Here is a 27,240-nt window from a genome sequence, read left to right on the forward strand (position 1 = left end):
TGCAAACCTTCCATCTTTCCGAGATCCATCCATTAATACAGATTCTTACCTGAAATAAATACCTGTCTGCCACAGACGTATTCATTTGTCCCATTACATTCAGGCAGGCTTGAGTCTGGTAAGCCCAGACATACACGCCTTGTGAATATTTAAGACTTCTATACCCCTGTGTGAAACACATTTGAATGTCTTGTTGAGGAATTTGTGGTCCACACAGAAATCATGCAACTGCCATGAGAAGACTGGCCAAGAGATAGGCGGAAACTCAAAAAACCATACAGAGACTCTTTGAGAGCCGAAAGCACAGCCTTACCAGTCTGCTGAGAATCCAACCATACGTGGGTGTGCAGCTCGCTACTGGAATTGCTTTCACTTTCACTTTTGTTCTGCTGTTTTAATCAATTGCTGACGTGGCGACAGAACAGAACCAATCTCTGTGACACAGAGGCACAGAAGATTTCCTTAGTCCTCGGAGTTGGCGAAGCACTGACCACTGAACAGAATGTCAAGTGAAGGGAATTGGTAACTTCTGGAAAAAGGATTATGATGCACTGTCCATACTGCTTAGCACCATAACTCTGGTTCTAGCAGAGAAATAGCAGAGTCTGAGTTTGAACACCCACAAAAAACATAGTTAAAGAATTGCTGTGTTTGTTACTTACTTTGCATGATCAACTCTCATTTTTTATACTACCTGCTTTAATTAATGTACATTGGTAGATGATATACTGACAAAAAAATAAACATCAAATAAGTTTCCCTCCAGCTTTTTACAAACACATTGTGAGGATCAGTGGGGACCCACGGCCACCACAGGCACAACTGTAGTAGTGCTTGAGACCCAAAAAACCTGTATTAGAGCACAGATTCAAGAGCCAAACCCAAATTTCAGTGGAATATCAAGATGCTAACTGTAGCTGCAGAAGCTTCAGTGCAGTTTTGTGGGTATGGGTATGGAGATGATGCACCAGTCATTACAAGTGGCTCAGTGCTGAGTTTCATCAACGGAGCAAGATCTGGCCCATCCCCACGTGGCTCTCCAGAATATTGCAGTTTACCTAAGCACTCTTTTGGAACAGGCATTCTTCAGAAAACATAAAGTAACAGGAGGCAGGGCTTTCCCAAACTTTAGCTACATTCTGTTAGAGGAGAGGGTAGGATGGGGGCTGTGTGACAATACAGGCTCAACGTGCTGCACTGACATACTGTCTTGCCTTAGGTGTCTATGCACTCACAGACCATGCTAGGCCTCAGTGTTACAATTCCATGACCTGAGAAAAACTCATGAAGATTAGAATGAATGCCAGGCGGGTGCTCATTAAGAATAGAACACCAGGTTATGTGCTCACTAAGAGCAGACAACCAGGTGGGTGCTCACAGCTGTCTTGTGCCATTCACACCAACCGTTTCCACCCATACCGAGTCTCCACAATCTCAGCATGGATTTGGATTCCATGCCTCAAAACAGTGCATGAAACAGTTCAGCAGTTCAGTTCACTCTGTCTACCGCTTTGTTTGAGCTTCTTCAGATTAGATGATGGCATGTGGATGCTGATGCAGCAGTCTCTCCCTCTTCGATCTTTGATTCTACATTCACCCAACAGCATCCTCTTATTTCAGTAACACCATGCCCATGGCTCCATATATTCCGTAATGTAACACATGCAAATCACAAATGTGAGCAAACAAGAAGTGCACGCAAGCATAATACCGTCATGGTTAACAAGGTCTTGCATTTGCCTTCTTCTCATCTACAATAAACCTGTATAGTCATACACTATAGAGAATCACAAAAAGATGACAAAGGACAGGATGGGATTATCCACTGCATGAGTCTGAATACGATGTTTTTCTGTTCTACCTGTGGGCGTTGGAACCTTCCCACGTACAAAAATTCAGTGGTGCTTTGAGAATGGGAAGTACATGTCGTGTTGGTGGCAGATCAACTAAGACTGGTTTTCATGAGTAGTGAAGGGCTTTACCGGATCTTTGCTTTCTCTTTTTCCCTGCAACAAGGAGAAGGGTTCGTCAGGAGCTATTGGAAAAGAGCAGATATTTTTGTATAGTGTCAAGACCAATGTCTTGGGCTGTGTTGGTATTCCTCTTTGAAATAAATCCTTCTGTTCTCCCACGGTGCATACGTTTGCCTCAATTGTCTGATATTTTCTCCCCTTCTGATGGGCGTACATTCTATGCTTTCCCGGATGGAGTATAGTTCTATCAGGATTTGTTTTTACCACAGTGATTGGGTATCAGGTATAGATCAAAGTACCGGTTGTAGCATTAGGACAAATCTGAGGCTTTCTTGTTGATATGGTTATAGGCGACACTAATTGGACTTCCTTTTCAGATTCTTTATTGTTCTTCAGATTTCAAACTGCTGACGGTACTTGGGAAACAAGAATAATACAAGTGCCAAGTGTTTTCTTACTCACTGCCCCTAACAGTGCACTCCTCACCGTGAGGAGGTGAGGCACTGGAACAGGTTGCCTAGAGATGTGGCTGGTGCTCCGTCCCTGGGGACTGGACTCGATGGCTTGCACAGGTTCCCTTCCAACTCTAAAGATTCCCTGATTCCATGATTCTGAGGCTGTGGAGACCAGGGTGGGTGTGAACCACTGTACCTAGAGGTGAGGGATCAACCCTGTGCTCCGGGGATGCCGACACACCTCAACCATTCTCGTCTCCTCTTCAGTCCCCATTCATACTCCAATGTCCCCATTGGAGCACAATGTGCCCATCACTCCCCACTGTCCCTGTCTCTCCAATCAGTCCCCTGGAAGGCCATGGTCAACACAGGGACAACAGTTGAAAAAGGCTTGTGAAAAAGAGGGTGGGAATGGGACCCTGGGGACCTCCTTGTGCAGGGCAGCATTACCTGTGTGATCAACCATGGAAAAAAGGGATTACCTTGGGATTGGAGAAGGAAGCACTCCCTCATGGGAACATCCATGACAGCCCCTGGACACGTACATGATGAGGTGTTGGCCACGGGGTTGGACGTGAAACACATTGCTCAGTGCAAGGAGGCATCATTCAAGTGAATATCAATCCTGGGCCATCCCAGCAAGCAACCACCCCAAACCCATTTCCCATTCCCACACAGAGAGCAGCACCATTGCCAGGCAGCATTTGGAAGGCACCGGCTGTGGAGGAATCCAGTGTGAGTGCTGGGCAACCCATATCCACAGGGATCTTCTCGCCATGAGCTCCTGGTAGCACCCATGCTCATTTCCTTCGTACATGCTGAATCCATTCATCAAGGGAAAATTTCTCCACAGCGCTTGCAACCCACGACTCATGATGAAAAATCCCACATGAATGGGGATGGAGAGAACTTGACCTTCACCCCTTCTTGACCGAACAAAATGATCTGTGGCCCTTCTCAACTGGAAACACAAGCAATGAGCTCCTAACTAATGGCAGTATGGTGTCGGCTTCTTTTAATTTCTGTGCTTATACTGTTTGTTTGTTTGTTTGTTGTTTTGCTGGTTTTTACAATTCTATAAGTGATTCCATGCCCTTTAATGTCCCTTCCAACCCAAGCACCTCTATTTTATGGCTCTTTGGCAGGCTGGAGATGAACAGGAGCTTGGGAGGGGACAGAGACAAGATAGCTGACAAAAAGAGATAAAACGGACGCTGCATACAGAATGAGGTCACACTCAGTAAGAAGAGGTGGGGGAAAAAGAGGGAAAGGGAGAAGTTTCCTCCCCCCAGGAGACAGGAAGCACGGCCCCTGCTAAGGGCTCTATGTGTCCTGAAATAAAAGCAGGGGCTCTGCAGATGCGAGAAATGCATCATGGGCTTGCATCACAGCCTCTCGCTGTGACTAACTCTCTGTCAGCTGCAGAAACACACAGCACGTGTCCTAGGCTCACAACACAAGCCTGTGACCATCTGCACCCAGCTCACAGCAAAGCAGGAACCGTGAGGAGAGATCTCCAAAAGATGTGCGGGCAGGTGGGATGGGCCATGCCGTTGTCCCCATGTCCATGTCCTCCTGCTGCTGGTGTTTTGGTGAGTTGGGGCTGCTTTGGGTAGCAGGGACCCTGCTTGGAGGAAGAAGCCCAGCACAAAGAGGCTTGAGATGGTGCCGAGGGTGGAGGTAGAGTACGTGTGGGATGGAGTCTAGCACCAAAAGCATGATTTTTGAAGTAGAGGAGACTGCATCTGGAAAAGAAAACCTATCCCAAATGGATTTAAGCTTGCTCAAATGGAGACAGTGGCGACAAAGGAAGGGGGATACACTTGTGGAGTGGTGACTACTGAAGACTGGAGACATGGACAGAAACATGTGGGTGTGCAGGACACTGTCCCTCTAACCAAACCCCTCTCTGCTCCACGGTGCAGGTACTGCTGTGAGCACCCAGGGCATCTGCAGTTCCACAGCTGATGGTGAGTGTGAGAATGGGTCCAGAAAATGAAGACATGGTGGGGGTGGAGATGGGGAGAGAGAAAGGCTTTATTGCCTCTGAATTCCCAATATCCACCCCAGGAGGGCAGATTCTCCATGACTTGGAATGCAGTGTGTTTTGCAGCTAATGATGCTGGTAGAATCCCTGTGCCATCTCTCCAGGTACTCTCCAGGCTCCAGCCCTGCTCCTTAACCCTTCCAGAGCTCAGGAAGGGGAAGTTGTCCTGGCTCAATTGTGTCCTTCTGAAGCTGGTCCCTGCTGCGCGAATTGTCTTCTGCAAGGATGGGATGGAGGTTCACAACATGAAAGCCCATCAGGATAAGGTCATCTACTCCATGCTGCTGAACATCTCTGCAAGAAGCAGTGGACATACACATGTGCGTACCAGCAGAGGAACAAGAGCAATTGGCTAAGGAGGGTCTCCCCTCAGCACTCCCTTGGATCTACATGTCACAGGTGGGACATGACACCAGGGTGGTGAGGGACATAGGGGATGGGGGGTAATTAACACCACATGGATATCCCATGTGCAGCAAGAGGTGCCAATAGAGAGAGGATGGCTCTGGAAGGGTTCCTGTCTTGATCTTATGCTGCAGAAATGAGGCTCTGCAGTGCCCAGGTACATAAAGCAGGCCCAGGATTTGGGCATGGTCCCTTTCCTGGGTAAGGATGCTCCAAGGGTTATTCCAAAACTGTTTTGAGAATGCGGAAGGGAAACTGGGGTGATTTCCAAGAGTGAGGTTGCTCCTTTTTGTTTGATTTCCCATGCAGCAACTAGATGATGCTGTGGCCATAGTGTGAGGATGGGCAGATGTTGGTGTGCTTTGGGATCCGTGTGCCTCTACCTGCATCTAAGCCACCAAAAAGAGCCTTTGGATGATGGCAGGAGGGGAGATGCAGGATGGAGTCTTGCAAGTGGGATGCTGCCATCCCATCCCATTGAGGCAGAGCAACATACTAGTCCCTTTCTTATCCACAAGGTCAAGGAAAGGAGAGAGTTGTGCTGCAGGATCATACGGTGCACAGTTGCATTTATGCCATGCATTTCTAATTCATCATAGTTTAGATAATTGATCATCAGAATGGCAGAAACCCCATGTCAGCCCACGTGTCTCAGGGGACAGAGCTGGCTCTGTGGGCATCTTCCAAGGCCTACATACCCTGCCCCGAACCAGTGCACTCAGGAGCTGTGTCCATGCAGAGCTATGAGCACTGGTGACACTCCGCCCATCCATATGTCTGTCCAGGTCATGTGTCCAATTCCACGGCAGGAACCATAACTGCAGGTGAGGGACTCTCCTTTGCTCCTACTGACCCCATCCCTTCACCTTTTCCCTATCCCTCCCCTCTTTTCTCATTTCATCGCTATGGCGCTGTAACACCCCAACTTCTGCGTCACTCCCATCTGACCCCATCAACCTCTGTGTCCCCAGACAACCAACACTCCTCTGAACCTCACAGTCATTCATGTGGTATCAGTTACTGTCACCCTCCTGCTGTCTGCAGCCACCTTCTGGACCATTAGGAAAGGTGAGGACTTGAGGGGACTGTGGGGGATCCATGAGGCTGCCACAGCTTTGATGTGAGACTGTTTTTTCTTACAGGTGCCTGCCGGGAGAGATGCCGAAGGTGAGAAGTAAGGCTGGGAGGGGACGATTGAGAGCATTTGGGAACGTGGGGAACTCCTTTTGCAGGGCAGCATTATCTGTGAGTTCCCCCATAACAGGAAGGGACTGCCGTGGTGTTGGAGAAGGAAGGATTTCATCATGGTAACATTACTGATAGCACGTGGATGCCTGGAGGATGAGGGATTGCCGTGGGGTTGGAGTGAATGCAGTGCCTGATGCAAGGAGGCTTCATCCAAATGAATAACAGTCCTGGCCCCCTGCAGCAAACATCCACCCCAAATCCATTTTCCCTTAATCCACAGGAAGCAGCACGTTCCCAGCCAGCAGGTGCAAGCCACCGACTACGGAGAAATCCAGTGTGAGTGCTGGGCACCCCTTTTCCATGGGGACCCCCTTCCCTTGGGCTCCCATTTGCCATCCCACCTGTCCCTTTCCCACTTGGACATGCAAAAACCATTTCTCAAGAGTCAGTTTCTCCAGGGTGCTTTCATCACAGTGCTCATAGTGACAAATCCCATTTGCACAGCGGGTCTCACACTTCAGACTCTGCTGTTCTCCCATCTACAGTTCCCCTCACTATGGTGTTTGTTTCAAGCACAGACCAAAGCTCAGCCCTGCACTGGAGGATATTGCTGTGTACACAGACAGCATTGGGGAAATATCTCATAGATATTTGCTCTGCAAGTGCAGGCAGCTGCAAAGGGAGGATGCTGTGGTCAGGGATGGGGGATATAACGCCACCACACCTGCACCTTGCTCTGTTTGCAGCTTGAGTTTCATTGCAGAGCAGCAGGCTCAGATGTGCTGTGTAAATATAGAAAATGCCTCAAATGATGGGAAAATGCCCCCCCAAAGCCCAGCATCTCTGGTCCTCCAAATCTTCCTGCAGAGTGGTGCAATGGGGGTGGACAGTCAGTCCAGAGCCCCGCGGGGTCTGCTGCCCAAACCAGTGGTGGGTCGCCCCCCTTCCCACGTGAATACTGAGCACTCATAGTGTGTTTTTTTTCCCCACAGACTCAACCATTGCCCACTTTCGAAGGGACAAGGTGAGTCAGGGCCCTTCTCACCCAAAACTAAAGGGATATGCTCCACAGAAATGGCATTATCATTTTGGTACGCTTGCTCATGCATCTCTTTACTTGCACAAAAACTGCAAATCACAAGATTTAATTTCTGAGTCACAAGTCACTCTACCTCAGTCTACGGCAATGCCTCCCCTTGTTTTCCAACCCAGATCTGCTAGCTGACTCCTGCCTGCTTCTCCAATGCGTGCGGCTCCCTCCAGCGCTCCTGGAGCCTCCTTGTGCAGGGCTTGCAGGCTGCAGCTGCAATAACAGGGCTTTCCTTTCCCCTCCAGCCTCCCGTGAAGCAGATGACCCGCAGCAGAGATGCATAGGCTTCAGCATGCCAAGGCAACCAGGACTGCGTCACGGCCATGGTGTTTTCTTGCAGAGGGCTCTTGGGGCAGAACATGGGGCTTTTGGGTTCATGGGGTATGCTCTCCCATTATTTCTAGCCACTAAGATATATGACTTGCTTATGCATGTACAACCTAGAATATCAGTAAAATATCACAGCTATTTTAGAGACATCGGTAAGTGCTGAGCTGTTCTTATGCATCATCAAGCTCACCACGGTCTTGAATCAAAGACATCATGAAGTGATGAGCTGCGGTTATACATCACTGCTGTGGCTTTAGGTGGAAGAAGCTCTGGAGATGCCCAGGATGGCCCTGTCTTGATACCTCCCATGAGCCCCAAGCACAAGGATTCTGTCACAGCCCCTATGGACAGATGGGCACCCTCAGAGTGCATTCAGACAGAAGAAGTACACCAACTTCATTCTGATGCAGAAGGATTTCATGCTTTTATTGATAAGTGTCACCTCTGCTGTGCTTTCTCCCTTGTTCTTGCAGAGAAAGGGGTGGATCGCCTCTCACTTTCTGACATTCTGTCCTATGTACAAACTTCAGAGCTGTGTATTCCAGAGGCCTTCAAAACACAAACAAGGAATTACAGTGGTCCCACAGCATGGCCATGCAGCATTCCCCATGGGATCATGGCAGGAGGGGAACTGCAGCCAGAGCACCGCCACCGTGACAACTGAGCTGGCATTTCCCCTCCAAAGCCATGCCTTCTGCAGACAAAAAAATGCACGCTCAACCTGCAGGCCTCTGCAAGAGCACAACTCACCTTCACTCTCCTCATTTCATCCACGTTGGCATCTGCAGGGAGATCCTGAATGAGTGCCCAGCCATCAGCAGGGGAGAGACCTTCCCCAGCCACCAACACAGATGCACCCATGGGCATCCTCTGCCAAAATCATCACCCTTACAGCTTCATACAGCAGCTCCTGAGGTCTGCCTTGCAGCCCCAAGAAAATGCCCTGTGCTGTAGGGAGGCGGGTTTTGCTTCTCCACGATATTGGGTGGAGGCTGCTCTGTTGCTGAGAATGGTCCTCACCCAAAAAAAGTGCTCTGAACAGACACATTTCCTCTGAAACACTATCTGCTCAGTGCAGAGTTTGAAAGTGAAGCATTTGTTAATTCCCAGCAGTGTCAGCTACAGGAGTGGAGACTGTATAGCAGGGTGAAGAGAATGAGACCATATTTGTCAAGGATGTTTAGAGAGATGATGCCGGAATACTATAGGGACTATATCCTGAAAAATTAACTTTATAAGCATTGATTGTCATTTGCACGTGGAGATAATACTGACTTAAAACACAGCATTTGGGATCATCTCTGCATTGTACTCAATGCCTAGAAAGGAAGGGTGCAAGGGACTGAAACTTACAGTACAAATCGTGGTCGGCAGGAGATCCCTCAGCACTACCAGCACCATGGAGAGAGACAGAGAGAGCAGAGAGAAAAGGCATTGAGGTTCCACAAAGCATCCAAGGGCCACTGGAGATATTCCCAGGGAAAAGTGCCTCCATCTCCTATCGTACTGCAATCCCTCCTCTACACGAGGGAATCCACTGACAAAGCTCACACTGAAAAAGGAGCAGCACCCCAGGGTCCCAGATGCCCACCAATTACCCAGACCTGCCACTTCCTGCTCACCTACAACATCTCTTCCCACAAGCACCTGAAAGAAGAAGAGTCCCACATCAGAGCTTTGACAGCCTCATGGATCCCACACAGTACCCAGAAGCCCAGAAGCCCTGACCTTTCTTGATGATCCAGCAGGAGGCTGCAGACAGGAGCAGGGTGACAGCCACTGATGCCACAGCGATGACTATGGGGCCCAACGGGGTGTATGAGTCTGGGGACAAAGTGGAGTGATGGGGACTAATGAATAGGATGGGGACACGGGTATGTGATGTGGTCAGAGCAGGGTGATGCAGACAGTGGGGTGTGATGGGGATGTAGTGCTGGTATGGGGACACAGGGAAGGGATGAGGACAACAGTAAGGGACAGGGTCAACAGGACCAAAGGGGAGCCTCTCACCGGCATGTGCTGTCTCTTCCGTGGATCTGGGCACAAGGCCTGGGGGGACAAATGGATGGGCTGAGTATCCCCCGAACTCTCACCTCTGCATGAACACAGCTCCTGAGTGCATTGCTATGGGGCAGGGCTTGCAGCCATAGGAAGGTGCCCACTGAGCCTGCCCTTCTCCTGAGACACATGGAATGATGTAGGTTCCCTTCAATCTGATTACGTAAACTATGCTGGATTTAAAAATGCATGGCAGAGATGCAACCGTGCACTGTATGATACTGCAGCACAATTCTCTACTTCACCTTGTGGATAAGAAAGGGACTAGTATGTTGATCTGCCTCTGTAGGATGGGATGGCAGCATCCCAATTGCAAGACTCCACAATGCATTTCCCCTCCTGCCGCCATCTAAAGCCTCTTTTAGGTGGTTTTGTTGAAGCAGGTAGAGGCACCCAGATCCCAAAGCACACCAACATCTGGCCATCCCCACACTATGGCCACAGCATCATCTTCTTGCTGCTTAGGAGCTCACATAGTGAGAAACCACCCCACACTTGGAAATCACCCCAGTTTCCCTTCCGCATTCTCGAAACATTTTGTAATAACCCTTGCAGCATCCCTTCCCAGGAAAGGGATTGTGCCCAAACCCTGCACCTGCTTCCTAAGCCTGGGCACAGCAGTGCCCCATTTCTGCACCACGGGATGGAGAGGGAGACCATTCCAGAGCCCACGTCTCTCTATGGCATTTTTTGATCCTGAAAATCTATGTGGTGTTCAGTCACCCCATCCCCTGTGTCCCCACCACCCTGGTGTCATGTCCCACCTGTGACCTGCAGGTCCAAGGGAGCGCTGAGGGGAGAGCTCCTCAGCCAGTTTTTCGTGCTCCTCTGCTGGTAGAAACATGTGTATGTCCCCGCACTTCTCTCAGTGATGTTCAGCAGCATGGAGCTCATGACCCTTCCCTCTTGGACCTTCACACTATACACCTCCAACCCATCCTTGCACAAGACAATTCGGGTAGAAGGAAACTGTTTCTGAAAGACACATCGAGCCAAGACAACTTCTCCTTCCTGAGCACTGGATGCGTTAAGGAACAGGACTGGAGCCTGGAGAGTACCTGGAGAGATGGCACAGGGATTCCACCACCTCATTGGTTGCAAAACACATTGAATCACAAGGCACAGACAATCAGCACTCCAGAGATGGACATTGGGAATTCAGGGGGGAAAACTGCTCTTCTCTCTTCCCATTTCCTCCCCCAGGATGTCTTCTTTTTCTGGACCCATTCTCACACTCACCATCAGCCCTGGAGATGCAGGTGTTCTGGGTGTTCACACCAGTACCTGCACCACGGGACAGAGAGAGTTTTTGTTTAGAGGGACAATGTCCTGCTCACCCAGATGTTCCCACCCATGTCCCCACGGAGGACTAGGCACCATCCCGTCTGCCTATCCCCATACAGTGTCTCTGAGAAAGATCGGGTCCATTTGTGGTGCGTTTGCTGCTTCAAGTACTGTTCCCTATCTTTCTAAAGCACCCAGCATTTGTAACCCACGTATTTTTGGAGCACGCCTACACCCTTCACCTACTGCACCACTGCCCTCAGCACCATCCCAAGCCTATTTCTGGTGGATTCCTGCTCCAGGCATGGTTCCCTACTTCACACAGCATCCCCAACTCACCAACCACCACCAGCAGCAGGAGGGCAGGGACACGAGGACACGCCATGGTCCACTGTGCTTCCCCCAACATCTTTTGGCGATCTCTTCTCACAGCGCCTACTTTGATGTGAGCTGGATACAGATGGACACTGGTTTGCATTGCAACCCCAGGACCTGTCCTGTGGTATTTTTCTAGCTGACAGAGTTACCCACGGTGAGAGACTGTGATGCAGCCCATGGTGCATCTGTTGTGTCTGCCGAGCTACCGCTTTTATTTGGGGACGTCAGACACCTCATCATGGTCTGTGTTTCCTGTTTCTTAAAGGGAGGAATCTTCTCCCTTCTCCCCCTTATGCCCACCTGATCTTGCTGATCATGCCCCCATTCTGCATGCAGGGTCCCATCGGTCTCTTTGCGTCAGCTCTCCTCCTTGCTCTGTTTTCTTGCAACCTCCTGGCCATCTCCAGTCTATCACAGAGTCATCAAAGAAAATGGTTTGATCTGGAGAGGACCTGAAAGATTATGCAGTTAGCCATAGACTCATAAAAACCTACGGCCCCATTTAACCCATCCTGGAGCACCTCCAGGCATGCACTGCTTCAATGGGCAGCTGTGCTAGTGCCGCAACACCCTCTGAATCAAGAATTTTCTTCTAGCATCTAAACTGAACCACTCCTCTTTCAGTACAGATCCTTTCTCTTTTTTCCTATCACCATTAAACTGTGTAATCAGTTGCTGCCCTTGTTTATAAGCTCACATTAAATACAACATCTTGTTGCTTGACATGGCATCTCTTCTGCATTCTACTCCATCTCCCCCCTGTGTCCATGCTCCTTTGACTCTACTCTCAGCCCCATTGCACTGCACCCTTAAGGGAACATCCCAACAGTGAGAGGCCCAGAAGAAAACCAGTGCCTTCAGTGCTGCTACACACTCTCCACCACCTGCAGAACTCCACCAGCAGAAACCACTCAGTATTACTGCTGTAATCACCACAAGCACTTATCACTTCAATTACAATCTCGGCAGGAAAATTAACCTCTGCCTCTCCCCACTCCCCTGTGGGGAACTCATCCACTGGAAACTCTGGCCCTGCATCTGCCCATGATGCAACCTGTCGACCCACAAAACGTGGCAGAGCAGGACCACGGCTACAGTTCTGCTCTCTGTGCTGAGAATGGAGGAACTCAGCTCAGGCCCTGCATCTGCCCATGGAGATGATCAGCAGACCCACAAAACGTGACCATGTGCTGAGAACTCACTCTGTGGTGAGCAATGAACCTCCTGCGTGCTCAGAATCTGCCTGTGCTATTTTTGTATCCCCCTTTCTTTGTGCTCTCTGGCCTGGCCAGACTACAGCTTCATGCACACAGTAACGCCTCTTCTGTTTAGGAAGGAGAACTTTCCTCCCACACAAGATTCACCCCACCGCTCCTTCAGAAAGATGTATTTCTCCGTGATGCTTTGCTTGCATGGAGCTGGCTGGAAGCGGCATTTAAAAGAGCAGCAGCTGCACATCTCCAGTCTGAGGGACCAAAACCATAGAGGTGTGTGAGTGCAGAGGGCTGATGGGGTGCAAAGAACATCACCTCTTTGCACGGCATGACCACAGTTGCTTTGCTCTGGGCTGAATGACGAAGACAGACCGAGTGTTTCCATTCAGGTGGGAAGGGCTTTAGGTCTGTGGGGCAGGATTCCCCCTGCGTTTGTCCATCTTCCAGCTGGTTTTTGATGAAAGGTGCTGTAAGGTGCCTGCTAGCAGCACAGAGTGTGTCCTTATTCCTCAGGCAGAATGACACTGCTCTGAGTCCCCCAGCTCAGAGCAGTTACTGCATGACACACATGAACAGAGAGCAAAGGCAAAGGCTAGGATTGTGTCACAGCCAGGCTGTGGTCCAAACACCTACAATGAATCCCAAAAGCACTTATGGGATTTTTTATCAAAAATGCTCTTCAATTTCTATTCCTTCTGCTAGTGTAGAGAGCTCCCATCTGCTGATTATCTTGCACCAAGTCTGTATAGCACTCCCTCAAGGGCTGCCATATTTGATGTGCTTTATCTCAAGGCAAGATGAATTATTAATCTCCTACTCAACCTGAGTCCATAGGTAGGGAATGTGAATGGTTAGCATGTGTCGCTGTGTCTTTTGAGATCTTCCTTACTTGACTTGCCTGCCTTATCTACAAGGCTTACAGTTTCACTCAGTGTCTAGAATTCTCAGATGCTGAGTCTCTTCAGTCACCTGGATGGACTCCGCAGTTTGGGTTGAATTTTTGATCAATCAGCAAAACATAAAATCATAACACAGACTCAGACTTTGCATAAAGGAAATGTGAGACTCTTGCTAAGTGCATGGAAGAGGATGCTGCTGGAGATGATGCTGCCCATGAATAGCCCACTGACATAGGATGGATATGGGAATTCTTGTTGTTTATTGCTATCGTTCTGCCAGGGGGCAGGAGCAGGATATAAAAGTCACACCTGCCCCAACTCGCAGGGACCTCCGGGCACCTTTCATCTTTCACATCCCTTCTTGAATGATCTCTGAACATCGATTCATTGCTTGGGTATGTATTTGGAAACAAGAAGGGATTTATTTCACAGTCAGTAGTAAAGATTATTTTAACCATATGCTCACTTCTTTGCCTTTGTGTCCTTTGGCTTTTACTTCTATTTCTCACCGAGTGCAAACCTTCCATCTTTCTGAGATCCATCCATTAATACAGATTCTTACCTGAATAAATACCTGTCTGCCACAGACGTATTCATTTGTCCCCATTACAGTCAGGCAGGCTTGAGTCTGGTAAGCCCAGACATACACGCCTGTGAATATTTAAGACTTCTATACCCGTGTGAACACATTTGAATGTCTTGTTGAGGAACTTGTGGTCCACACAGAAATCATGCAACTGCCATGAGACTGGCCAAGAGATAAGGAAACTCAAAAACCATACAGAGCTCTTGAGAGCCGAAAACACAGCCTTACCAGTCTGCAGAATCAAACCATACGTGAGTGTGCAGCTTGCTACTGGAATTGCTTTCACTTTCACTTTGTTCTGCTGTTTAATCAATTGCTGACGTGGCGACAGAACAGAACCAATCTGTGTGACACAGAGGCACAGAAGATTTCCTTAGTCCTCGGAGTTGGTGAAGCACTGACCACTGAACAGAATGTCAAGGGAAGGGAATTGGTAACTTCTTGGAAAAAGGATTATGATGCACTGTCCATACTGCTTAGCACCATAACTCTGGTTCTAGCAGAAGAAATAGCAGAGTCTGAGTTTGAACATCCACAAAAAACATATTTAAAGACTTGCTGTGTTGTTACTTACTTTGCATGATCAACTCTCATTTTTTAACTACTTCTGGCTTTAAATAATGTACATTGGTATGATATACTGACAAAAAATAAACATCAAATAAAGTTTCCCTCCCAGCTTTTTACAAACACATTGTGAGGATCAGTGGGACCCACGGCCAACCACAGGCACAATTGTAGTAGTGCTTGAGACCAAAAAAACCTGTATTAGAGCACAGATTCAAGAGCCAAACCCAAATTTCAGTGGAATATAAAGATGCTAACTGTAGCTGCAGAAGCTTCAGTGGAGTTGTGGGTATGTGCATGGATGCACCAGCTCATTACAAGTGGCTCACTGCTGAGTTTCATCAACGGAGCAAGATCTGGGCCCATCCCCACATGGCTCTCCAGAATATGCAGTTTACCTAAGCACTCTCTTGGAACAGGCATTCTTCAGAAACATAAAGTAACAGGAGGCAGGGCTTTCCCAAACTTCACCTACATTCTGTTAGAGGAGAGGGTAGGTTGGGGGCTGTGTGACAAACAGGCTCAACGGCTGCACTGGTATATGTCTTGCTTAGGTGTCTACACCATGCTAGGCCTCAGTGTTACAATTCCATGACCTGGAAAACTCATGAAGATTAGAATGCCAGGCGGGTGCTCATTAAGAATAGAACACCAGGTTATGTGCTCATTAAGAGCAGACAACCAGGTGGGTGCTCACATCTATTGCCATTCACACCAACCCTTTCCCCCATCCCACGAGTCTCCACAATCTCCGCATGGATTTGGATTCCATGCCTCAAAACAGTGCATGAAACAGTTCAGCAGTCCGTTCACTGCCTCCACTTTGTTTGAGCTTCTTCAGATTAGATGGTGGCATGGTGGATGCTGATGCAGCAGTCTCTCCCTCTTCGATTCTACACCCCACAGTCCTTCTTATTTCAGTAACACCATGCCCATGGCTAACCTATTTTGGAACGTAAAACATGGCAATCACAAATGTGAGCAAACAAGAAGTGCACACAAGCATTAGTACAGTCATGGCTAACAAGGGTCTTGCATTGCCTCTTCTCAAAACCTGTATACATAGATACAGAGAATCCAAAGATGACAAGGATGGGATTATCCACTGAGTCTGAATACGATGTTCTTACCTGTGGGCGTTGGAACCTTCCCACACACAAAAATTCAGTGGTGCTTTGAGAATGGGAAGTACTTGTCGTGTTGGTGGCAGATCAACTAAGACTGGTTTTCATGAGTAGTGAAGGGGCTTTACCGGATCTTTGCTTTCTCTTTTTCCCTGCAACAAGGAGAAGGGTTTGTCAGGAGCTATTGGGAAAGAGCAGATATTTTGTATAGCGTCAAGACCAGTGTCTTGGGCTGTGTTGGTATTCCTCTTTGAAATAAATCCTTCTGTTCTCCCACGGTGCATACGTTTGCCTCAATTGTCTGATATTTTCTCCCCTTCTGATGGGCGTACATTCTATGCTTTCCCGGATGGAGTATAGTTCTATCGGGATTTATTTTTACCACAGTGATTGGGTATCAGGTATAGATCAAAGTACCGTGTAGCATTAGGACAAATCTGAGGCTTTCTTGTTGATATGGTTATAGGCGACACTAATTGGATTTCCTTTTCAGATTCTTTATTGTTCTTCAGATTTCAACTGCTGACGATACTTGGGAAACAAAGAATAATACAAGTGCCAAGTGTTTTCTTACTCACTGCTCCTAACGGTGCACTCCTCACCGTGAGGAGGTGAGGCACTGGAACAGGTTGCCTAGAGATTTGGCTGGTGCTCCGTCCCTGGGGACTTTCTAGGCTAGGCTGGATAAGGCCCTGGGCAACCTGATCTAGCTGTGGTGTCCCAGTTCACTTCACAGGAGCTGGACTCGATGGCTTGCATAGGTCCCTTCCAACTCTAAACATTCTATGATTCCATGATTCTTTGCCTGTTTAGACCAGGTGGGTGTGAACCACAGAACCTAGAGGTGAGGGATCAACCCTGCGCTCCAGGGATGCCGACACACCTCAGTCTTCTCATCTCCTCATTCTGTCCCCATTCAACTCCAATGTCCCCATTGGAGCACAATGTGCCCATCACTCCCCACTGTCCCTATCTCTCCAATCAGTCCCCTGGAAGCCATGGTCAACACGGTGACAACAGTGGAAAAGGCTTGTGGGAAAAGAGGGGAGTGGGACCCTGGGGACATCCTTGTGCAGGGCAGCATTACCTGTGAGTTCAACCATGGAAAAAAAGGGATTATCTTGGGATTGCAGAAGGAAGTACTCCCTCATGCAAACATCCATGACAGCCCCTGGACACATGCATGATGAGGGATTGCCATGGGGTTGGACTGAACACATTGCCCAATGCAAGGAGGCATTCTACAAGTGAAAATCAATCCTGGACCCACCCAGATCCCAATCCAGGCAGCATTTGGAAGGCACCGGCTGTGGAGGAATCCAGTGTGAGTGCTGGGCAACCCATATCCACAGGGATCTTCTCGCCATGAGCTCCTGGTAGCAACCCTGCTCATTCCTTCGTACATGCTGAATCCATTCATCAAGGGAAAATTTCTCCACAGTGCTTGCAACCCATGACTCATGATGAAAAATCCCACTTGAATGGGGATGGAGAGAACGTGACCGTCACTCATTCGCGGCTGGACAAAATGATCTGTGGCCCTTCTCAACTGGAACACAAGCAATGAGCTCCTAACTAATGGCAGTATGGTGTCGGCTTCTTTAATTCTGTGCTTATACTGTTTGTTTGTTTGTTTGTTTGTTTTGCTGGTTTTTACAATTCTATAAGTGACTCCTTGCTCTTTAATGTCCCTTCCAACCCAAGCACCTCTATTTTATGGCTCTTTGGCAGGCTGGAGATGAACAGGAGCTTGGGAGGGGACAGAGACAAGGTAGCTGACAAAAAGAGATAAAACGGACGCTGCATACAGAATGAGGTCACACTCAGTAAGAAGAGGTGGGGAAAAGAGGGAAAAGGGAGAAGTTTCCTCCCCCCAAGAGACAGGAAGCACGGCATTTGCTAAGGTCTCTATGTGTCCTGAAATAAAAGCAGGGGCTCTGCAGATGCGAAAAATGCATCATGGGCTGCATCACAGCCTCTCGCTGTGACTAACTCTCTGTCAGCTGCAGAAACACACAGCACGTGTCCTAGGCTCGCAACACAAGCCTGTGACCATCTGCACCCAGCTCACAGCAAAGCAGGAACCGTGAGGAGAGATCTCCAAAAGATGTGCGGGCTGGTGGGATGGGCCATGCTGTGTCCCCATGTCCATGTCCTCCTGCTGCTGGTGTTTGGTGAGTTGGGGCTGCTTTGGGTAGCAGGGAACCCTGCTTGGAGGAAGAAGCCCAGCACAAAGAGGCTTGAGATGGTACCGAGGGTGGAGGTAGAGTACGTGTGGGATGGAATCATGCACCAAAAGCATGATTTTGGAAGTAGAGGAGACTGCATCTGGAAAAGAAAACTTATCCCAAATGGATTTAGGCTTGCTCAAATGGAGACAGTGGTGATACAGGAAGGGGATACACTTGTGGAGTGGTGACTGCTGAAGACTGGAGACATGGACAGAAACATGTGGGTGTGCAGGACACTGTCCCTCTAACCAAACCCCTCTCTGCTCCACGGTGCAGGTACTGCTGTGAGCACCCAGGGCATCTGCAGTTCCACAGCTGATGGTGAGTGTGAGAATGGGTCCAGAAAAAGAAGACATCCTGGGGGAGGAGATGGAAAGAGAGAAAGGCTTTATTGCCTCAGAATTCCCAATATCCACCCCAGGAGGGCAGATTCTCCATGACTTGGAATGCAGTGTGTTTTGCAGCTAATGATGCTGGTGGAATCCCTGTGCCATCTCTCCAGGTACTCTCCAGGCTCCAGCCATGCTCCTTAACCCTTCCAGAGCTCAGGAAGGGGAAGTTGTCCTGGCTCAATGTGTCCTTCTGAAGCGGGTTCCTGCTGCCCGAATTGTCTTCTGCAAGGATGGGATGGAACTGTACAGCATGAAAGCCCATCAGGATACGGTCATCTACTCCATGCTGATGAACATCTCTGCAAGAAGCAGTGGGACATACACATGTAGGTACCAGCAGAGGAACAAGAGCAATTGGCTGAGGAGATCTCCCCTCAGCACTCCCTTGGATCTACATGTCACAGGTGGGACATGACACCAGTGTGGTGAGGACATAGGGGATGGGGGGTAATTAACACCACATGGATATCCCATGTGCAGCAAGAGGTGCCAATAGAGAGAGGATGGCTCTGGAAGGGTTCCTGTCTTGATCTTATGCTGCAGAAATGAGGCTCTGCAGTGCCCAGGTACATAAAGCAGGCCCAGGATTTGGGCATGATCCCTTTCCTGGGTAAGGATGCTCCAAGGGTTATTCCAAAACTGTTTTGAGAATGCGGAAGGGAAACTGGGGTGATTTCCAGGTGTGAGGTTGCTCCTTTTTGTTTGATTTCCTATGCAGCAACGAGATGATGCTGTGGCCATAGTGTGAGGCTGGGCAGATGTTGGTGTGCTTTGGGATCCGTGTGCCTCTACCTGCATCCAAGCCACCAAAAAAGAGCCTTTGGATGGTGGCAGGAGGGGAGATGCAGGATGGAGTCTTGCATTTGGGATGCTGCCATCCCATCCCATAGAGGCAGAGCAACATACTAGTCCTTTCTTATCCACAAGGTCAAGGAAAGGAGAGAGTTGTGCTGCAGGATCATACGGTGCACAGTTGCATTTCTGCCATGCATTTCTAAATTCATCATAGTTTAGATAATTGATCATCAGAATGGCAGAAACCCCATGTCAGCCCGCGTGTCTCAGGGGACAGAGCTGGCTCTGTGGGCATCTTCCAAGGCCTACATACCCTGCCCCGAAGCAGTGCACTCAGGAGCTGTGTCCATGCAGAGCTATGAGCACTGGTGACACTCAGCCCATCCATATGTCTGTCCAGGTCATGTGTCCAATTCCTCAGCAGGAACCGTAACTGCAGGTGAGGGACTCTCCTTTGCTCCTACTGACCCCATCCCTTCTTCCTTTTCCCTATCCCTCCCCTCTTTTCCCATCTCATCTCTATGGCGCTGTTACACCCCAACTTCTGCGTCACTCCCATCTGACCCCATCACCCTCTGTGTCCCCAGACACCAACACTCCTCTGAACCTCACAGTCATTCATGTGGTATCAGTTACTGTCACCCTCCTGCTGTCTGCAGCCACCTTCTGGACCATTAGGAAAGGTGAGGACTTGAGGGGACTGTGGGGGATCCATGAGGCTGCCACAGCTTTGATGTGAGACTGTTTTTCTTACAGGTGCCTGCCGGGAGAGATGCCGAAGGTGAGAAGGAAGGCTGGGAGGGGACGATTGAGAGCATTTGGGAACTTGGGGAAGTCCTTTTGCAGGGCAGCATTATCTGTGAGTTCCCCCATAACAGGAAGGGACTGCCATGGTGTTGGAGAAGGAAGGATTTCCTCATGGTAACATTACTGATCGCACGTGGATGCCTGGAGGATGAGGGATTGCCGTGGGGTTGGACTGAATGCAGTGCCTGATGCAAGGAGGCTTCATCCAAATGAATAACAGTCCTGGCCCCCTGCAGCAAACACCCACCCCAAATCCATTTTCCCTTAATCCACAGGCAGCAGCACGTTCCCAGCCAGCAGGTGCAAGCCACCGACTATGGAGAAATCCAGTGTGAGTGCTGGGCACCCCTTTTCCATGGGGACCCCCTTCCCTTGGGCTCCCATTTGCCATCCCACCTGTCCCTTTCCCACTTGGACATGCAAAAACCATTTCTCAAGAGTCAGTTTCTCCAGGGTGCTTTCATCACAGTGCTCATAGTGACAAATCCCATTTGCACAGCGGGTCTCACACTTCACACTCTGCTGTTCTCCCATCTACAGTTCCTCTCACTATGGTGTTTGTTTCAAGCACAGACCAAAGCTCAGCCCTGCACTGGAGGATATTGCTGAGCACACAGACAGCAGTGGGGAAATATCTCATAGATGGCTCTGCATGTGCAGGCAGCTGCAAAGGGAGGATGCTGTGGTCAGGGATGGGGGATATAACGCCACCACGCCTGCACCTTGCTCTGTTTGCAGCTTGAGTTTCATTGCAGAGCAGCAGGCTCAGATGTGCTGTGCAAATATAGAAAATGCCTCAAATGATGGGAAAATGCCCCCCCAAAGCCCAGCGTCTCTGGTCCTCCAAATCTTCTTGCAGAGTGGTGCAATGGGGGTGGACAGTCAGTCCAGAGCCCCGCGGGGTCTGCTGCCCAAACCAGTGGTGGGTCGCCCCCCTTCCCACATGAATACTGAGCACTCATAGTGTGTTTTTTTTTTCCCCACAGCCTCAGCCATTGCCCACTTTCGAAGGGACAAGGTGAGTCAGGGCCCTTCTCACCCAAAACTAAAGTGATATGCTCCACAGAAATGGCCTTATCATTTTGGTACGCTTGCTCATGCATCTCTTTACTTGCACAAAAACTGCAAATCACAAGATTTAATTTCTGAGTCACAAGTCACTCTACCTCAGTCTACAGCAAATGCCTCCCCTTGTTTTCCAACCCAGATCTGCTCTGACTTTTGCTAGCTGACTCCTGCCTGCTTCTCCAATGCGTGCAGCTCCCTCCAGCGCTCCTGGAGCCTCCTTGTGCAGGGCTTGCAGGCTGCAGCTGCAATAATAGGGCTTTCCTTTCCCCTCCAGCCTCCCTTGAAGCAGATGACCCGCAGCAGAGATGCATAGGCTTCAGCATGCCAAGGGAACCAGGACTGCGTCACGACCATTGTGTTTTCTTGCAGAGGGCTCTTGGGGCAGAACATGGGGCTTTTGGGTTCATGGGGTATGCTCTCCCATTATTTCTAGCCACTAAGATATATGACTTGCTTATGTATGGAGCACCTAGAATATCAATAAAATATCACAGCTATTTTAGTGACATCGGCAAGTGCTGAGCTGTTCTTATGCATCATCAAGCTCACCACAGTCTTGAATCAAAGGCATCATGAAGTGATGGGCTGTGGTGATATATCACTGCTGTGGCTTTAGGTGGAAGAAGCTCTGGAGATGCCCAGGATGGCCCTGTCTTGATACCTCCCATGAGCCCCAAGCACAAGGATTCTGTCACTGCCCCTATGGACAGATGGGCACCCTCAGAGTGCAATCAGACAGAAGAAGTACACAAACTTCATTCTGATGCAGAAGGATTTCATGCTTTTATTGATAAGTGTCACCTCTGCTGTGCTTTCCCCCTTCTTCTTGCAGAGAAAGGGGTGGATCACCTCTCACTTTCTGACATTCTGTCCTATGTACAAACTTCAGAGCTGTGTATTCCAGAGGCCTTCAAAACACAAACAAGGAATTACAGTGGTCCCACAGCATGGCCATGCAGCATTCCCCATGGGATCATGGCAGGAGGGGAACTGCACACCGTGACAACTGAGCTGGCATTTCCCCTCTAAAGCCATGCCTTCTGCAGACAAAAAAATGCACGCTCAACCTGCAGGCCTCTGCAAGAGCACAACTCACCTTCACTCTCCTCATTTGATCCACGTTGGCATCTGCAGGGAGATCCTGAATGAGTGCCCAGCCATCAGCAGGGGAGAGACCTTCCCCAGCCACCAGCACAAATGCACCCATGGGCATCCTCTGCCAAAATCATCACCCTTATAGCTTCATACAGCGGCTCCTGAGGTCTGCCTTGCAGCCCCAAGAAAATGCCCTGTGCTGTAGGGAGGCGGGTTTTGCTTCTGCACGATACTGGGTGGACGCTGCTCTGTTGCTGAGAATTGTCCTCACACAAAAAAGTGCTCTGAACAGACACATTTCCTCTGATACACTATCCGCTCAGTGCAGAGTTTGAAAGTGAAGCATTTGTTAATTCCCAGCAGTGTCAGCTACAGGAGTGGAGACCGTATAGCAGGGTGAAGAGAATGAGACCATATTTGTCAAGGAGGTTTAGAGACATGATACCGGAATACTATTGGGACCATATCCTGAAAAATTAACTTTATTAGCATTGATTGTCATGAGCACGTGGAGATAATCCTGACTTAAAATACAGCATTTGGGATCATCTCTGCATTGTACTCAATGCCTAGAAAGGAAGGGTGCAAGGGACTGAAACTTACAGTAAGAATCGTGGTCGGCAGGAGATCCCTCAGCACTACCAGCACCATGGAGAGAGACAGAGAGAGCAGAGAGAAAAGGCATTGAGGTTCCACAAAGCATCCAAGGGCCACTGGAGATATTCCCAGGGAAAAGTGCCTCCATCTCCTCTCGTATTGCAATCCCTCCTCTACACGAGGGAATCCACTGACAAAGCTCACACTGAAAAAGGAGCAGCACCCCAGGGTCCCAGATGCCCACCAATTACCCAGACCTGCCACTTCCTGCTCACCTACAGCATCTCTTCCCACAAGCACCTGAAAGAAGAAGAGTCCCACATCAGAGCTTTGACAGCCTCATGGATCCCACACAGTACTCATAAGCCCATAAGCCCTGACCTTTCTTGATGATCCAGCAGGAAGCTGCAGACAGGAGCAGGGTGACAGCCACTGATGCCACAGCGATGACTATGGGGCCCAACGGGGTGTATGAGTCTGGGGACAAAGCGGAGTGATGGGGACTAATGAATAGGATGGGGACACGGGAATGTGATGGGGTCAGAGCAGGGTGATGCAGACAGTGGGGTGTGATGGGGATGTAGTGATGGTATGGGGACACAGGGAAGGGATGAGGACAACAGTAAGGGACAGGGTCAACAGGACCAAAGGGGAGCCTCTCACTGGCATGTGCTGTCTCTTCCGTGGATCTGGACACATGGCCTGGGGGGACAAATGGATGGGCTGAGTATCCCCCGAACTCTCACCTCTGCATGAACACGGCTCCTGAGTGCATTGCTATGGGGCAGCGCTTACAGCCATAGGAAGGTGCCCACTGAGCCTGCCCTTCTCCTGAGACACATGGAATGATGTAGCTTCCCTTCGATATGATTACGTAAACTATGCTGGATTTAAAAATGCATGGCAGAGATGCAACTGTGCACTGTATGCTACTGCAGCACAATTCTCTACTTCACCTTGTGGATAAGAAAGGACAAGAATGTTGATGTAGGATGGCAGCATCCCAATTGCAAGACTCCATAATGCATTTCCCCTCCTGCCACCATCTAAAGCCTCTTTTAGGTGGTTTTCTTGAAGCAGGGAGAGGCAGCAAGATCCCAAAGCACACCAACATCTGGCCATCCTCACACTATGGCCACAGCATCATCTTCTTGCTGCATAGGAACTCACACAGTGAGAAACAACCTCACACTTGGAAATCACCCGAGTTTCCATTCCTTATTCTCAAAACATTTTTTGAATAACCCTTGCAGCATCCCTTCCCACAAAGTGGATCGTGCCCAAACCCTGCACCTGCTTCCTGAGCCTGGGCACCGCAGTGCCCCATTTCTGCACCACGGGATGGAGAGGGAGACCATTCCAGAGCCCATGTCACTCTATGGCATTTCTTGATCCAGAAAATCTATGTGGTGTTCAGTCCCCCCCATCCCCTGCGTCCGCACAACCCTGGTGTCAAGTCCCACCTGTGACAAGTAGATCCAAGGGAGTGCTGAGGGGAGACCTCCTTAGCCAATTGCTCTCGTTCCTCTGCTGGTACCCACACGCGTATGTCCCACTGCTTCTTGCAGAGATGTTCATCAGCATGGAGTTGATGACCGTATGCTGATGGGCTTTCATGCTGTACAGCTCCATCCCATCCTTGCAGAAGACAATTCGGGCAGCAGGAACCAGCTTCTGAAGGACACATTGAGCCACGACGATTTCCCCTTCCTGAGCTCTGGAAGTGTTAAGGACCAGGAGTGGAGCCTGGAGAGTACCTGGAGAGACGGCACAGGGGTTCCACCGGCATCATTCCTGGGAAACCAGACCGCACCCAATCCATTAAATATCTTCTCTCCTGGGGTGGATATTGGGAATTCAGAGGGAATAAAGCCTTTCTCTCTTTCCATCTCCTCCCCCACCATGTCTTCATTTTCTGGACCCATTCCCACACTCACCATCAGCTGTGGAACTGCAGATGCCCTGGGTGCTCACACCAGTACCTGCACCGCGGGACAGAGAGAGTTTTGTTTAGAGGGACAATGTCCTGCTCACCCAGATGTTCCCACCCATGTCCCCACGGAGGACTAGGCACCATCCCGTCTGCCTATCCCCATACAGTGTCTCTGAGAAAGCCCCGGTCCATTTGTGGTGCGTTTGCTGCTTCAAGTACTGTTCCCTATCTTTCTAAAGCACCCAGCATTTGTAACTCACGTATTTTTGGAGCACGCCTACACCCTTCACCTACTGCACCACTGCCCTCAGCACCATCCCAAGCCTATTTCTGGTGGGATTCCTGCTCCAGGCATGGTTCCCCACTTCACACAGCATCCCCAACTCACCAAACACCACCAGCAGCAGGAGGGCAGGGACACGAGGACATGCCATGGTCCATTGCGCTTCCCCCAACATCTTTTGGAGATCTCTTCTCACAGCGCCTACTTTGATGTCAGCTGGATACAGATGGACACTGGTTTGCATTGCAACCCCAGGACCTGTCCTGTGGTATTTTTCTAGCTGACAGAGTTACCCACAGTGAGAGACTGTGATGCAGCCCATGGTGCATCTGTTGTGTCTGCCGAGCTACCGCTTTTATTTGGGGACGTCAGACACCTCATCATGGTCTGTGTTTCCTGTTTCTTAAAGGGAGGAATCTTCTCCCTTCTCCCCCTTATGCCCACCTGATCTTGCTGATCATGCCCTCATTCTGCATGCAGGGTCCCATCGGTCTCTTTGCGTCAGCTCTCCTCCTTGCTCTGTTTTCTTGCAACCTCCTGGCCATCTCCAGTCTATCACAGAGTCATCAAAGAAAATGGTTTGATCTGGAGAGGACCTGAAAGATTATGCAGTTAGCCATAGACTCATGAAAACCTACGGCCCCATTTAACCCATCCTTGAGCACTTCCAGGCATGCACTGTTTCAATAGGCAGCTGTGCTAGTGCCGCAACACCCTCAGAATCAAGAATTTTCTTCTAGCATCTAAACTGAATCACTCCTCTTTCAGTACAAATCCTTTCTCTTTTTTCCTATCACCATTAAACTGTGTAATCAGTTGCTGCCCTTGTTTATAAGCTCACATTAAATACAACATCTTGTTGCTTGACATGGCATCTCTTCTGCATTCTACTCCATCTCCCCCCTGTGTCCATGCTCCTTTGACTCTACTCTCAGCCCCATTGCACTGCAAGCTTAAGGGAACATCCCAACAGTGAGAGGCCCAGAAGAAAACCAGTGCCTTCAGTGCTGCTACACACTTTCCACCACCTGCAGAACTCCACCAGCAGAAAGCAACTTTCCACTCAGTATTACTGCTGGAATCACCACAAGCAATTATCACTTCAATTACAATCTCAGCAGGAAAATTAACCTGTGCCTCTCCCCACTCCTCTGTCGGGAACTCATCCACTGCGAACACTGCCCCTGCATCTGCCCATGATGCAACCTGTAGACCCACAAAACGTGGCAGAGCAGGACCACGGCTGCAGTTCTGCTCTCTGTGCTGAGAATGGAGGAACTCAGCTCAGGCCCTGCATCTGCCCATGGAGATGATCAACAGACCCACAGAACGTGGCCATGTGCTGAGAACTCACTCTGTGGTGAGCAATGAACCTCCTGCGTGCTCAGAATCTGCCTGTGCTATTTTTGTATCCCCCTTTGTTAGTCTGGCCAGACCTCAACTTTGTGCACACAGTAACACATCTTCTGTTTAGGAAGTAGAACTTTCCTCCCACACAAGATTCACCCGACTGCTGCCTCAGAAAGATGTATTTCTCCGTGATGCTTTGCTTGCGTGGGGCTGGGCTGGAAGTGGCATTTAAAAGAGCAGCAGCTGCACATCTCCAGTCTGAGGGACCAAAACCATAGAGGTGTGTGAGTGCAGAGGGCTGATGGGCTGCAAAGAACATCACCTCTTGCACGGCATGACTGCAGTTGCTTTGCTCTGGGCTGAATGACAAAGACAGGCCGAGTGTTTCCATTCAGGTGGGAAGGGCTCTAGGTCTGTGGGGCAGGATTCCCCCTGCGTTTGTCCATCTTCCATCTGGTTTTTGATGAAAGGTGCTGTAAGGTGCCTGCTAGCAGCACTGAGTGTGTCCTTATTCCTCAGGCAGAATGACACTGCTCTGAGTCCCCCAGCTCAGGGCAGTTACTGCATGGCACAGCTGAACAGAGAGCAAAGGCAAAGGGCTAGGATTGTGTCACAGCCAGGCTGTGGTCCAAACACCTACAATGAATCCCAAAAGCACTTATGGGATTTTTTATCAAAAATACCCTTAACATTTTGTACCTTCTTCTAGTATAGAGAGCTCCCATCTGGTGATTATCTTGCATCAAGTCTGTAGAGCACTCCCTCAAGTGCTGCCATATTTGATGTGCTTTATCTCAAGGCAAGATGGTTAGCATGTGTTGCTGTGTCTTTTGAGATCTTCCTTACTTGACTTGCCTGCCTTATGTACAAGGCTTACAGTTTCACTCAGTGTCTAGAATTCTCAGATGCTGAGTCTCTTCAGTCACCTGGATGGACTCTGCAGTTTGGGTTGAATTTTTGATCAATCAGCAAAACATAAAATCATAACACAGATTCAGACTTTGCATAAAGGAAATGTGAGACTCTTGCTAAGTGCATGGAAGAAGATGCTGCTGGAGATGAGGCTGCCCATGAATAGCCCACTGACATAG

At 49.4% G+C, this 27,240-nt stretch overlaps 1 protein-coding gene and 2 long non-coding RNA genes across 14 annotated transcripts in view; 2 read left to right on the forward strand and 1 right to left on the reverse strand.

The window, feature by feature from the left end:
* The first annotated feature begins 5,633 nt into the window (after positions 1 to 5,633).
* Positions 5,634 to 27,240, forward strand: part of LOC107055456 — a 29,459-nt gene continuing 7,852 nt past the window's right edge. Inside the window, exons 1-4 of one of the 2 annotated variants that reach the window (XR_005842295.2) lie at positions 5,634 to 5,704; positions 19,604 to 19,699; positions 19,773 to 19,797; positions 20,099 to 20,154. This is a non-coding gene — a long non-coding RNA (uncharacterized LOC107055456). Of the gene's footprint in view, positions 5,705 to 19,413; positions 19,456 to 19,603; positions 19,700 to 19,772; positions 19,798 to 20,098; positions 20,155 to 27,240 lie in introns of those variants that run through there. The other variant, XR_005842294.2, reaches the window with a different exon arrangement.
* On the forward strand, positions 5,856 to 7,582 carry LOC107049957. Its single transcript, XR_003072762.2, has 4 exons — positions 5,856 to 5,948; positions 6,023 to 6,404; positions 7,061 to 7,092; positions 7,404 to 7,582. It is a non-coding gene; the product is annotated as an uncharacterized LOC107049957 (long non-coding RNA).
* The window catches only part of LOC101750718, a 30,923-nt gene continuing 11,616 nt past the window's right edge, over positions 7,934 to 27,240 (reverse strand). For 2 of the 11 annotated variants that reach the window (XM_040654375.2, XM_040654373.2), the window contains one exon: positions 22,246 to 22,624. In XM_040654375.2, the coding sequence (XP_040510309.1) occupies positions 22,549 to 22,624 (76 nt within the window). In that variant the 3' untranslated portion in view covers positions 22,246 to 22,548. Of the gene's footprint in view, positions 8,038 to 8,071; positions 8,877 to 9,110; positions 9,136 to 9,216; positions 9,313 to 9,498; positions 9,538 to 10,310; positions 10,605 to 10,785; positions 10,831 to 11,169; positions 11,396 to 21,651; positions 22,020 to 22,245; positions 22,625 to 22,858; positions 22,884 to 22,964; positions 23,061 to 23,246; positions 23,286 to 24,904; positions 25,131 to 27,240 lie in introns of those variants that run through there. The other 9 variants (XM_040654379.2, XM_040654378.2, XM_040654381.2 and 6 more) reach the window with 9 other exon arrangements.

Source organism: Gallus gallus, chromosome 31 (assembly GCF_016699485.2).
Source record: "Gallus gallus isolate bGalGal1 chromosome 31, bGalGal1.mat.broiler.GRCg7b, whole genome shotgun sequence".
NCBI lineage: Eukaryota > Metazoa > Chordata > Aves > Galliformes > Phasianidae > Gallus > Gallus gallus.